Source organism: Mustela lutreola, chromosome 17 (assembly GCF_030435805.1).
Source record: "Mustela lutreola isolate mMusLut2 chromosome 17, mMusLut2.pri, whole genome shotgun sequence".
Lineage (NCBI taxonomy): Eukaryota > Metazoa > Chordata > Mammalia > Carnivora > Mustelidae > Mustela > Mustela lutreola.
This window is the reverse complement of record NC_081306.1, coordinates 39,632,470-39,646,776: the sequence shown is the minus strand read 5'-3', so window position 1 is coordinate 39,646,776 and position 14,307 is coordinate 39,632,470. Positions and strand designations below refer to the sequence as shown.

At 44.6% G+C, this 14,307-nt stretch overlaps 1 protein-coding gene across 12 annotated transcripts in view; it reads right to left on the bottom strand.

Annotated features, from left to right (window-relative positions):
- TRRAP (transformation/transcription domain associated protein) overlaps window positions 1–14,307 on the bottom strand; it is a 113,500-nt gene that overhangs the window by 83,917 nt on the left and 15,276 nt on the right. For 10 of the 12 annotated variants that reach the window (XM_059155580.1, XM_059155586.1, XM_059155585.1 and 7 more), the window contains exons 9-18: window positions 13,352–13,429; window positions 13,057–13,145; window positions 12,085–12,181; window positions 9,508–9,646; window positions 5,943–6,021; window positions 4,319–4,553; window positions 3,284–3,644; window positions 3,099–3,196; window positions 2,459–2,653; window positions 1,081–1,272 (exon numbers count right to left, since the gene is read on the bottom strand). In XM_059155580.1, coding sequence (XP_059011563.1) covers window positions 1,081–1,272; window positions 2,459–2,653; window positions 3,099–3,196; window positions 3,284–3,644; window positions 4,319–4,553; window positions 5,943–6,021; window positions 9,508–9,646; window positions 12,085–12,181; window positions 13,057–13,145; window positions 13,352–13,429 — 1,563 coding nt within the window. The remainder of the gene's footprint in view (window positions 1–1,080; window positions 1,273–2,458; window positions 2,654–3,098; window positions 3,197–3,283; window positions 3,645–4,318; window positions 4,554–5,942; window positions 6,022–9,507; window positions 9,647–12,084; window positions 12,182–13,056; window positions 13,146–13,351; window positions 13,430–14,307) is intronic. The other 2 variants (XM_059155582.1, XM_059155589.1) reach the window with 1 other exon arrangement.

Below are 14,307 nucleotides of genomic sequence, written 5' to 3'. Positions count from 1 at the left end.
ATTCGTACATTTACTATGCAGGGCGGGGGCGTGGGGGGGGGCTTGTTTACTTCTTCAGAATTCCCCTACAGGAAGACAACACTCTTCAGAGACAACTGCTGATAATATTTGACTTTCTGCAGGAATTAAAATATTCTGCCTTCAGTGGAAGTGAATTTTTATTAAGTTTTCTGTTACACCATCTGCTGCTTTTTCAGTGGTAGATGGAACCACGGGCAAGTTTTTTAGCCATTTGCTAAAATCAAATAACTGATGAGATCAAATTATACTGCATTAGTCATCAACAAAAATGTCAGGAGACACATTGCTCCAAGACAGTCTTAATAAGGAATACGAATTGGTAAGAATTCTTGATATAAAGGCGGGGAATAAACAAATGGTCCCGGATTGAGATATTCATATATTGCCACAGAAAATAAGAATGTAGAGAAACAGACTTAAAGTGGAAGATGCCTGATGTCATCAAAACGGTGACAAAACCAGCTGTTTGGGGACGCCTGGGTGGCTCAGTTGGTTAAGCAGCTGCCTTCGGCTCAGGTCATGATCCCAGCGTCCTGGGATCAAGTCCCACATCGAGCTCCTTGCTCAGCAGGGAGCCTGCTTCTCCCTCTGCCTCTGCCTGCCATTCTGTCTGCCTGTGCTCGCTCTCTCCCTATCTCTCTCTCTGATAAATAAAATCTTTAAAAAAAAAACAAAAAAAACCCCAGCTGTTTGTCCTTGGACAGAAGTTACAAAGACATTTTTCCCCTCTTTCCTTTCCACCGCTCAATTTTTATAATAGAAACAACGTGCTCCTAATTTGGGTAATCAATCCAAAGAAATTTATGTGGTGGCCGAAACTCCTGGCAACCCACTGCTGACCACAAGCATCCTGAAGGTCTCACTCTAAATCACGGATACACATCAAGCTCTGCTCAAAGACACGTGAAATCTTATGTCTGGCCCTTACTGGTTTTAAGTATTTATTAATTCAAAGAGCACTTTACAAATATAAAAAGAGTAACTCCAATCTGTGCAAAAGTGAAAATGGGAATTAAAACACCACCACCAACGGTACACTGGGATCTAAGTGAGCTTTACCTTCAGCATTTGTTCGTTTTCAGCTGCAAAGAGGGAGACAGAGCCGAAGACCAACTTGAACAGCTTGAGGTACAGGTTGGAGAGCTCCACATGGGAGCCCATTTCCGGCAGGCGGTCGAGGAGGTACTCCACCAGAATTGTAGCAAACAGAGCCGAGGTAGTAGGGTTCGCCAAGAAGGAATTGGCAACAATCTGTCCAAAACAAGACATACATGTGACAAAAATAATCCCCTCCTCCAAGAAGCTTGAGCACAAACTAATGAACTGTCCAAAAGTACAAAATCAAACCTGTGATCAGACACTCCAAGAAATTACTTATTCACCCCAAGGGGAAAGAAATTAATAAATCTGCAGAGAATTGAATGGATTACATCACTTCAAAATCTTAAGTCCCTTATTTTAGCTTCACCAACAAATACCAAGAGACGACATCTAACATATATTTAATTTCTACCAATGAAAGAAACTGATCCAAAATAGCTTGTTTTTTTTTTTTTTTAAACATTTTTTTTTCTTTTTGTCAGAGAGAGTGAGCACAGGCAGACAGAGTGGCAGGCAGAGGCAGAAGCAGGCTTCCTGCTGAGCAAGGAGCCCAATGTGGGACTCAATCCCAGGACGCTAGGATCATGACCTGAGTCAAAGGCAGCCACTCAACCAACTGAACCACCCAGGCATCCCAATAGCTTGTTATTTTTAAAAGAAGATTTTTTTTTAAAGATTTTATTTATTTGAGAGGCGCCTGGGTAGCTCAGTCGTTAGGCATCTGCCTTCAGCCCAGGTCATGATCCTAGGATCCTGGGATCGAGGAAGCCTGCTTCTCCCTCCCCCACTCCCTCTGCTTGTGTTCCCTCTCTTGCTGTGTGTCTGTCATTTGAGAGAGAGACAGAGAATGAGCATGAGAGGGGAGAACGGCAGAGGGGGAGGGAGAAGCAGGCTTCCCACTGATCAGGGAGCCCAACACAAGGCTCCATCCCAGGACCCTGGGATCATGACCTGAGCCGAAGGCAGAAAATCAACCTACAGAGCCACCTAGGCACCCCCAAAAATAACTTTAATACTGTACCCCAATATCTCTCTAGTTGGTTAGCTGTCCGAGTCTTGATTTCAGCTCAGGTCATGACCTCAGGGTCCGGAGATCGAGCCCCTGCACTGGGTTCTCCAAGTCTGCTTGAGATTGTCCCTTTCCCTCTGCACCATACCTACCCCCGCAACCCCCATTCACACATGCGCCCATGCACTGTCTTTCAAAAACTAAATCTTTTGTTCTATGAGCACATCCTTAGGCATATTTAGAAAACCCTCAAAATAAACAGAATGCCAAGTACTCAACACAGAGATAAATTTAATGTTTAAAACATACGAAAAAGGAGTTTTATACCTGAAGAGCATAATTTTTTGAGATTCTTTCCACCATATAAGGGACTGTTGTTTGAAAGATCTCCTTAAATGTTAGGGGATTCATCATTGTGAACACGCCGGCAAAGTGTTCCAACACCTCCTTCTCTTCCTTCATTCGGACGGTCTGGCAGTTAGCTACTCGAATGTATGTTTGTCCATTTCCTGCTATCTGGACCTAGCACAGGGAGAAAACCCATGGACATTAAAACCAGCCATCTCTGAATGTACTCCATAAATAGATTAGCTACATATTATATATTTAAAAGAGAACATTTCAATTAGATAATCAATGCCCCATCGCATCTTTTCATTCACTATTCTCAGCTTAATTTTGGAAAATATTTAAAATAATCAAAAAAGCTTTGTGAAGGGTTCCAAACAGAAACACATTTAGTGAACTTCCATCTTGTTTCTACTGCCGACTGTGTACACCAACCACTGGCCCACAGAGCCCACACACTGATCCAAGCCAGACTTCTCCCCGTTAACCCAGAAGCAAACCCAGGGCTTCAAATACTGGCAGCCAGCCAAACTATCGACAGATGAGACTCTGAAGACCCCTTCCATCACTGGCCATTCTCCTCCACACCTGGGAGTCCGGCTGGCGGGCACTGCCTTACCTGATAAATATCTAGAGCCTGCATTGCATATTTCACAAGTTTTATGTAAATTTGGGTCTCTTTGGGCTGTAACTGCTTGTTGGGAATGAACTGAGCTTCTGGAAGAGAGAGAGCACAATCAGTTACTGGGAATAAACCCACTCTGTGGAAAGCATCATGTCTAAATAATTCAAGAGCGGAATTACCACCAGGTGCTTTACAGGACGTTATGCCCCAAGTGATTGTCTTGACGCCGCAGACCAGGGTTTTTACCAAACTTCGACAATCTGTGACCTGGAATGTCTGCTTGTCCTCCTTATCCTTTTCTCCTTGTTTTTCAAAGGGAGGCACAGGGGCTGGGGTCACAGGGGTGGCAGGGGTGGGGGGCGGAGGCGGGGCGGGGGCAGGAACAGGTGCAGGGGAGGGGGCAGGGCCGGGGGCCGCAGGGGCGGTGGGCACCCCGGGCAGGGCTGCCTCCACAGCTCCGAGTTCTGACTGAGGCTTGCACTTCTTAAAAATGGCAGAGAGCTGGTACCGGGCGATGGTGTGGAATTTCAGAACAAAGACCTATCAGGAAGAGAAAGTGGTGAGAAAGACAAAAATCATTCCTCTTCGACAGGCCAACAACCCTTTCAGAAGACAGAAGAATCTGCTTCATGTGAAGGGAAGAGAAGCACGCTCTTTTCCCCAACGGTAACCGCAGTGGCATCACTATGGCCACTGTCGCCACGAAGAATCTGGCTCAGAAAAGCTGGGGAACTTGTTGGTAAGCCTGGACATGGTCCAGACTACTCCAAAACCCACGCTATCGCCCACTGGCCTTGGCAATTACACTCTCCTCCGCACCCACACCCCTAACTGGGTGCCTTGCCAGTGTTCGCAGCGAACCCAGCCCGTGGCTACGCAGTGTCCCAGAAATACCTCTTCTAAGTACTTGCCAGGAGGCGTGCTGAGAGCAACCATGTATTATTTTCTTATCTCTCATGACAAATATCCTGGGAGCCAGACCCTGTGATTATCCCTGGTCACATGAGTAGGCGGGCACAGAGAAGCTAAGCATCTTGCCCAAGGACACTTGGCTAGTTAATGGAGAGTGGGGATTTGAAGCCGGTGGTCTGACCCCAGGGATCCAGCTGGGCAATCTGCTGGCAGCAAAAACTTGTCAGCAAAGCCCTGGAACAAGTTTAGCCATGGGTGGGACACAAGCGCAGGATGTCACCGCCCCTCGGGAGAACCGGTACCTCCAGCATCCGCATTAAGACGTCTCTCCCGTTGCCGCTTTCCTGCTCGCTCTTGGAGCGGATACAATCCACCAGGTTCAGCAGCAGCTTGCACGACATGGTCTGGATGCTGCTGGGCAGAGACTCGTCATCTATGTTCTTGGCAAAGAGCTGGACGGCGAGGGAGAGGTCGCTGAGGGGCAGGTGCTGACGGACGTGGTGCACAAGATCAGCCAACGTGCTGTAGGCAAGGGGCCTGTGGACGGAGACTCTGCTAATAGGCGGGTCACAGGCCCACGGGGCCACCTGTGCAGGCACATGGGGGCAGTGCACCTGGGCACGGGCGTTCTATGGTTCCGGCTTCCCAGCTAGACGACCACAAGGCTCAAGTCTGGTCTTGGTGCCTAAATCTTTACTTCCAAGTTCTTGCATGTCGTACTCACAAGGACACATACAGTACATGGGCAGGAATAACCACCAGCTCGATCACACACTAAGCGGGTTGTTTTGTTATTCAAAGATAAACAGTGTGTGTCAACTAACACCTTATATACTAGGACCATTTTATAAAGACAGAACAAGGAATATCTGGGCTACTGAGAACTTTCTCTGACTCAAGGTCTAGACATCTGCCACGTGCCAGCCATGAGCTAGACACTAGGATACCAGAGACCAAAGTAACCGAGCCCCTGCCCTCAGGAAGCTTCTTCACAGGAGGGGAAACACACCAGGATGAACTACACGGTAAGTGCTCTAGGAGATGTGAGAACGCCCTGGGACATAGATCAGAGGGGGGGCCACTCGTGGGGGGCAGAAACCAGAGGGGAAGCCACTTGCGGGGGAGGAGGCAAAGCCCCTCTGAAAAGGTCACACTGATGCTGAAACCTTAAGGACAAAACGGCCACAGGCAAAGAGCCAGGGAAATTTCCAGAAGGAGGAAACTGGAAAGACAAAGGCCCTGAGTGGCAAGTGCCAAGGTTCCACGGAAGCCAGGGTCTTTATATTTGTGACTATTTTATATGGAAAATGCAGTAAATAGTCTACATCATATTCAAAGTGTTCTGCATATTTTTCAAAAGATCTATCACACCTCCCATATTAAAACCAAAAAATTACTAACATGGCTTCATTTTACATTGTAAAACATGGTAAAATATTAACTTCCTCCTTTAGAAACAATAAATGTGATCATAACTACATTTATTCTATAAAATGCATAAAAAACAAAGTTAGAAGGAAATATACCAAAATATTATCCATGTTACTTGAATTCCTTGTGCAGAACTGAAAAGTTTCCTTTCCTTCTTGCTTCTTGAGTTATTAAATATTCTTTCATAATGAAGAGAAATACTTGTTATATAAAAAACAAAAAAGCAAAAAAAAAAAAAAACCAAACCAGAAACAACAGAAAAACTAACCTAAGTTAGATATAGTTTTACCTACAATTTACATCAAGATAATTATTCTGACTTCTCCCTCTAAGCTAAGGCACAAAAACCAACGTAAGGCATTTCAAATTTCCTGCAATTCTAAATCCAAAGGGAGAGTCAAGCCTCCATCTGTTAAAATATTCATAACACCAAGTGCCACAGCTCACTGCCCTCCCCCGCTTTTTGTCAATAGATATGTACGTTTAATACCATACCTGAGAGTCTCTCGAGCAGTGTATCCTGATCCAATGAGTATGGACTCATCAAACAGCTTGTCCATGCAAGGAATGAACTCTAGAACACAAATATCCATTGCACATGTCACCAGTTACACCAACAACACAAGAGCCTACAGGCAATGGCAATCTAGATTTGGGAAAGCGTGGGGAGGAGAAAACCACACATGCTGTATTTCAGTCCGAGACACTGGCTCTGCCGGGCCATCCAAGCCATCTGCTGGCAAAGGTGCAGATAGGATCATATTCACTATCAGAGAATGAATAAGAAAAAGTGAGCTTCCTGTTCCTTGGCAGAGAATCTGCTCCCAGTGCTTCGCTGGAGGCCCATCCCACCATCCTTAAAACATGTCACCAGCAGGGCACCTGGCCGGCTCAGGTGGAAGAACATGAGACGCCTGGTCTTAGGGTTGTGAGTTCGAGGCTGGGTGCAGAGATCACGTAAGAATTTAAAAAACAAAAAGGTCTTATTTGGAAAGAACAAACAAAAAAAACTGCCACCATCCACCCAGGCCTGTCTGGAGAAGAGGGGTAGCACCTTCTAAATGCCCCTTTACTCACTGCCCCGAAGTCCTCCTTCTTAAACCTTTTATACTTACTCATTATGGAGCAGTAAGGGTATTTCTCTAAATAAACTACAAAAATCTAAAAATTTTACAGGGTTCTTCTAGACATGGGGTCCAGGTCAGGAGTCCCCACTCCTCGGTGATGGGAACAAGGAACTCACGGAGGTTCTGTCTAATCCTGCAGATGGAATCATCACCAAACCTCCTGGCCACACCGCCCCACCCCCGCCCCCACACCAAGCCTGTGGATCTCAGAGGGGAAGAAACAGCTGGTTTTCACTCAGGGACAAATCACAGCTCTAAGGATATGCAGACAGGACAGCAACCTGCATTTTTTAGGCCTCTCCTCCACACTCCCCCAGGGAACTCTGGCCACAAATATCCAAAGGATGTTCTGATTCTGGAACAAGCCTGACATCGTGGCCAGCTTCAATCAATTGAATACCGTACCTCCTCCACCAGCTAATAGCTATTCTGGGTCAAAAGAAGTGTGGGCACTGGAGAGAAGAAATGCATATCTCCGTGTAATTCCCAAAGTGAGGCAGCACAGGGAGAAGTGGCAAAATTCAAGAAGCGATCAGCAAACCGTCTGAAGTCAGAGAAGGGAACATGCTTGGGATGTCCCCAGTGAGTAGCCCAGAGGAAGGAGGCACAGAAGGAAAGATGACAAGGACTCAGGCACCACCTGCTGGCGGGCTGGCTAGGGATCAGCCAGGCGAGCAAGGAGGAAGTGATAAGAAATTAAGCTGTGCGGCACTAGTTTCCCAGATTCCCTCCGTAACCTAGAATCAGAATCCCAGAAAAATGGGTTACGCTGTTGAACAGCTAGGTTTTCTCAAACCACTGCTTTTTAGTACTAGTGCAAAGGGTTACCATTTGGTATGGTTTTGATGCCAAAAGAAAGTATAGCTAGTGGATATTAAAGTTTTAGCTCCATTAACATATTTCTTTTGGTATTTTATAATATCACGATATATAATACTAACATTTAAGATGATTCTCTGTTTCTTTAAATAAAAACCTTTTTTGAGATGTGATGATGTCACTCACTTAGTCCAAGAACTACTATGGCCTTCAAAACAAAGTATCCTAGAGTATCCTCATAAAAAGAAACAAAAAGTCAGAGGCACCCAGGTGGCTCAGTTGTTAGGCGTCTGCATGGGCTCAGGTCGTGATCCCAGGATCCTGCGATAGAGCCCTGTGTCAGGCTCCCTGCTCACTGGAGAGCCTGCTTCTCCCTCTCTGACTCCCCCCGCCTGTGTTTCCTCTCTGGCTGTCTCTTTTTCTCTGTCAAATAAATAAAATCTTATATTTAAAAAACAAACAAACAAACAAACAAACCAATCAGTAGAAAAGGCTTAAGACGGGGAGGGGGATTCTAAAAGCTGAATTCAACAAGCCTGACATGATCAAACCCTGAGAACAGCATCGTGGAAACACACTGATCTTTCTGGAACAGCCTAAAGACCAAAACAGAGCTGTGCAGCTTACGGGGCCAGGCCGTGGGTGATGGAACACGATTATCTGATAAGCACAGGAAAGGTTTTTTTAATCTGTCCACATTTCACAAGTAGAAACCTCCTGCTACACAGCTCCCCAGCAGAACCTCCCAGAGCCTCGTGACTCGAACGGCAGGAATGCCTATGGTTAATCTGAGAACCGCAGCGATTAGATTTTAACCAATTCCACTAAAAATTCTCCCATGTCGATACTGTTCAGAGATGAACATGTAGAAAAGCCACACACAGCCAAGGGAGCCAGGGCTGGAACAACTCCAACGGCCCTCGGCCCTGGAGGCACGTGGGGTGACCATGTGCCGGGAACGCTGGATTTCTCGCCCTGGGGGATGTGCACCCGCGTTTGTTCTATAATTTTTGGCAAAATCATATGTTTCTTTTGTGTACTCTGCTGTGTTACATTTTTTTAATAAGGGGTTTTAAAAATGTCTATATTCCACTTATTATATCCATATGCAATATCACTATAATCTGTATTTAACAGGATAGAGTTAAAATGAGTTAGCATTCGAACTATTCCTTTTCTTTGATGTTAAAGAACTATGTAAGAAAGCCCAATCTTTGTTTTACGTACACTCCAATTTACAAGCCACGCAAATAAAACACTGAATATTGAATCCTTACTGGGGGGAAAAGGATTACCACCTCAAAACAATTAGGATGTAACTTTGACATAACAATTTGGAGATAGCAAATACAAAAAATTTTTGAAATATATGTATCAATAACTGACTTTAAAAAAGTTTAATTGTCAGATTAGCAAAAAGCAAGTAATCATCTTCTGCATAAAAAGAGGACCCATCCGGGACGCCTGGGTGGCTCAGTTGGTTGAACAGCTGCCTTCGGCTCAGGTCATGATCTCAGGGTCCTGGGATCGAGTCCCACATCGGGCTCCTTGCTCGGCAGGGAGCCTGCTTCTCCCTCTGCCTCTGCCTGCCATTCCGTCTGCCTGTGCTCGCTCGCTCTCTCTCCCTCTATCCCTGACAAATAAATAAATAAAATCTTAAAAAGAAAAAAAAAAGAGGACCCATCCACCATTTTAACACTATGGAGAAAGAAAACACTCTTTTCTTCTCACCTTTTAAAGACTGTTAGGTGTGAGTTAATAAGGAAACAGCCCCTTGCAGTTTCAAAAGATATGCAGCCAAAAGGCAGGAAAGTACCACAAGATGCTAAGGACATGTGCTATGCTAAGGAAATCATCACATGAATTACGAGAATGGTTGGGAAGATACAGGGAGAACCCTGGACGCAGCAGGCAAAGGAGAGGGGCAGACCAACAGTGCAGAGGGAATGAGGCCAAGAAAGAAGGGGAAAGAGCAAACCCAAGACAGCAGCACAGAAAGCACACACGTAGCCTGAAACACCCCAGCAAACTCAAGACTCCGCCCAACAAGGGGATGCCTGCAGTCCCACAGGCAGATAGGCCCACGCAAGCATCGCAAGATAGGGTGGACATACGGTTTCTTAGCTCCGTGGTGAGGATATGCTTTGCAGCGATCAGAAGCTCCTTTCTGAGGTGTGCAGTCTCTGCGGGGCAATTTGAAAGTAACTGTAACATTCCTTTCACCATCTGCTGGGAGTACTTGGTCACCAACTCCTGTACAAACAAGAGGAAAACAACGGTTACACTGATATAGATTGGGGGGGGGGCAAACCCCAATTTTATAAATTTCAAAAAATTTCAGTAAGACTAAGTGTGGTTCAAAGGACCCTCATGGAGTAGTCATCCCAATAAACATGTATCATCCAGGAAGTTTTCATAGTGTGTGTGCTCGCTGCCGCGGTGGAAGAATGTATAGCAATGTTAATAGTAGTTCCTTTTACACAATGGGATTATAGAATTCTTTGGACTTTTCTGCACTTTCCCAGCTTTTAACGATAAACATGAATCACTTCATTATTGGTGGGAAGGAGGAAGAATACTGAAAATTTTCATAGGACATAATCTACTCAGTCCTCCCATTAATGTAGTTGTGAAGGACACCAGAAACACCTTTCCTCAACTCAGAACAAGCTCTCACCAGTTTCCTTTTGAGGAGTGTAAAGAAGGCAATTAGTGCAAGCTAACTGAAATGTATAGCATACCTAATTCAGATTTTTAAAGCCAAACGTTCCATACTCTTATTACCATTATCTAGACAAAAGTCCTTTTAAAAGGGACAAAAAGAGTTACGAATTTTTTTTAAAGATTTACTTATTTATTTATTTATTTGACAGACAGAGATTACAAGTAGGCAGAGAGGCAGGCAGAGAGAGGAGGAAGCAGGCTCTCCACCGAGCAGAGAGCCCAATGCGGGGCTTGATCCCAGGACCCTGGGACCACGACCTGAGCCGAGGACAGAGGCTCAACCCACTGAATCACCCAGGTGCCCACAAATGTCTTAAAAGATAGTTTTTACCCTAAACAATTTGGTAATGTGTTTTTATTTTCCTGAAAATAAAGTTTCTTCCTTAAAAAAATAACTGTAATACAATTCCATTGTTATACATAACTATAATTACACCAGAACCTTACTCATAAGTGACTCTTAATATCACAAAACAAACTGAGGGTTGCTGGGGGGAGGGGGGTTGGGAGAAGGGGGTGGGATTATGGACATTGGGGAGGGTATGCGCTTTGGTGAGTGCTGTGAAGTATGTAAACCTGGTGATTCACAGACCTGTACCCCTGGGGATAAAAATATCTGTTTATAAAAAATAAAAAATTAAAAAAAAAAAAGGTTATCTGACTAATGAGAAATAAGGTGTCGCTTCTTTCTTCCAAGTTTTTCTCTGGACTGAAATCTGGACAGAAAACAACTACAAGTGGGGAAACACAGACACAGAATCACCCTTCAGACTCCTCAAAAGGGTGATCCCAAACTCCTCTATCCCTGGCTTATGAATGATTTTTTAAAGTTCTAATCTCTCCTCAAAACTTGCTGTAACACACAACTTCCAACAACAGAAGTCGGCCCACATGAAAGCCTGGGTTCCAGTGTTTACTTATAATGGACCTATCAACAATGGCCAGAAATGCAATGGCATTTCTGTCGAAGAAGAGGACACCAGTGGTTGCCAGGACTGGGGAGGGTAGGAAGAGAACCGTCACTGGTGACCAGGACGGGGATTCTTTTTAGGGTGAAGACACAGTTCCAAAACTGGACGCTGGTGACACTTATACAAAACTATGAATAAACTAACAGTATAGTTGATATGTGAATTATATCCTGATAAAGCTCCTTAAAAGAAAAATTAGAAACAAGCCAAATGTTCAGCACCTGGTGAATGGATAAACATAGCACAGAGCACCCACATGGGGTAGTACTGCACACAGCTGTGTCCCCCGCCCCCCAAATTCCTGTTGATGCTCTCACGCCCACTGTGACTGTACCTGGAAACCAGAGTCTTCAGGAAGTTAAGGTTAAAGGAGGTCTTACGTATAGGGCCTGAATCCAACGGGACTGTGGCCTTGGAAGAGAAGCCGCCATCTTGCCCTCTCATTCCCCCTCCCCATGTGAGGACACAGCCCGAAGGCGGCCACCTGCAGCGCAGGAGCGTCCCTGCCAGAAACCAAACCCTGCTAGACCCACGATCTTGGCCTTCCCAACTTCCAGAACAGTGAGAAAATAAATTTTTGTTGTTCGAGCCACCCAGTCTATGGTATTGTGTGAGGGAGCCTAAGCAGACGAAGACAGCTAACCACCAATAAACATAAAGCATCAAGACTGACTCTCAGCGTTACTGCTAAGTGAAAGAATTCACACTCCCAAGGTTACATGCACTATCAGCTCTGGGGTTCAATGGTCTGACATTCTGGAAAAGGCAAAAACTAGGTGCCAAAAAACAAGTCCGTGTTTGCCAGGGACTGAGGAGGAAAATGGGACTGTAAATGTATAAAAGAAATTTTGAAATGCCCTCGATTTCGGTGTGTTGGTGGTTACTAACTGTATGCATCGGCCAATTTGTAGAACTGAACACCTATAAAAGGTGAATTTTACTGAATGTACATTATATCTCCGTCAACTTGACTTAAAATTTTGTCAATGAACTTACCTGATAAATCCTGATGATATAAGCTAAAAATGACAATGTTTTAATCTGAGCAGCAATAAAGTCAGCATACAACTCCTTGTTGTAAAGCTTATGTTGCCTGGATGAGAAGTGAAAAGAATTTACAACGTTAGCTCTTAGCTCTTCAGGTGATATCGGTATTAATCAAAGCCTACAGTATTTACTAAGCCCTAAAAGTGTGATTTCTACATAGACCGGAACCCAGCACCGACTGTAAATACTCTACATTTGTGTGCAGGTCCCAATAACACAAAGGGCATAAAGGCAGGAAGCAAGCAGGTCTCCAAGCCACTGCAGAGCAGCCGTGATGGGCGTCCCACAGAGCCCACGCCAAACTGACCCACGCAGCCAGGAGATGCTACCAGGGGACTGTCTATTCCACGAAAGACCTGGTCAGGGCCACGCAGAGTGTTACGACTGATTCACCCTCAGATCTTGTCCTCCAATGACGCAGAGCCAGAGGGGCTGGTCAGTGGAGTGAGTGATAGAGGTCTTAAGAGAATGCTGTAAGTTGGAGGAAAAAGCTTCAGTGGGGCTTCAAAGACGAATATGCACAGTTCACACGGTCAGTGACGCAGGGTGATGGGTGACAGGGAAAAGGGGTAGAGAACCTTGTAGCACTCATGCTGAAAGGCACAGCAGGAATGGGGCTTGAAGGTGGGAAGTCTCATATCCCGCAGCTGGGAGTGAGCACAGTAACCCCTAACGATAGTTCTAAACTCACAAGCCCCCCAAACCTGAGGTACTAGCTCATCTTTTCAAAATAAGGAACTGATAATAACTACTCACATCATTACGGAAATACAAGTTCAAGAAGTCCGAACTGCTTATCCTTTTACCAAAATTTTATCACTCAAAATATTTATGTCTTACGGAAGACGACAGCAAGGGTATTTTTACTTGGAATTCTAGAACTGTGGCGGTCGGCCGTGTCTCTGTCCGAAGAAATCTCACCTGGCTTGTGCAGATACCTGAATTGCAATGGTATTCATGATCAAGGGCACAAACTCAGCAACGACATTGTGGATGTTCAGTTTGTAGAGCTAAAAGCAAACATACCAGAGTTTCATGCTCTTACACTCTGCTATGGCAAAAGAAGTTGGCCCAGCAAAAAAACCTCCACGATTCATTACATTAGTTAGCACATGGACACCCCACACATCTTCCATTTAGCACAGAAAATTGGATGTGAACTTTGTCTTAATACAAGAAGCCCCAAACCCAAGACACTGGTGAGCAACGCGCATACCTGATACATCAAAACAACAATAATGGGCAATTCTGCCAACACTTTCAGAGAAAGAGATCCTCTTGGAATGATGGAATGCTGGAAGAGAGAAGCAAGCAGGGCCACAGTTATCACCATGGCACATAACACGGCCCACCACTAAACATCGCCCCCGTGAAATAAAGAGAAAGTATTGCCACAGCTTTGTACGTATCTGTGGTCAAAGAGCCCAAACATTTTAAAAACAAAGCACAAAGAACTATCATTTAATAATATAAGGGTTTTTATATTTTCCAACACCATCACCCACAGTTAAGATACCAGGAAAATTTGTCAAAACTTAAGACATTCAAATCACTTGATGAGATTTTAAATTAGTATCTATTAACCAACTCAAAAGAACGGCGAAAAGTACAAATTTGCCCAGTTTTACTTAAAAACATTTATAAAGAAAGAATGTTTATGATAAATATAAGAAAAAGTTGAATGGTCTAAATAGATAAGAACTCCCAGGGCAGGTAAGGAAAATGTGAGACTCGAATACCAAAGGACAACGGACAGGAGCAGACAAGCCAGAAAAGAAACACAAAGACTGAAACTGAAGACAAGTTTCTGAGTCGGGAGGAGAAAAGGAATGAAGACTTCATTCAAAATGTAGATTCCTGTTTATTCCAGCCCAAACTGAAACGTTCTGCAAAATGACTGCAGTAAAACAAATACGGATGAAATTCTTAATTCAATCCTGGAAACACAGTTGTCGTAACTGCTCCATACAGGCTATCTGCGTGCCAGAGGGTTCAAATACGACCTATTACCTGCAGACAATACCAGCATTCTCTTCAAAAGTCTACAAGAAAGGTTTTTCAGATAATGAGAGGGAAAATTAAGGCCAAAACAAAAATTATGTGCTTTGCTGTAGTTAGAAAGCCCGAGTGGTGGGGCTGGAACATCGTCCCCAAGCTTCTGCCCCTGGAGCC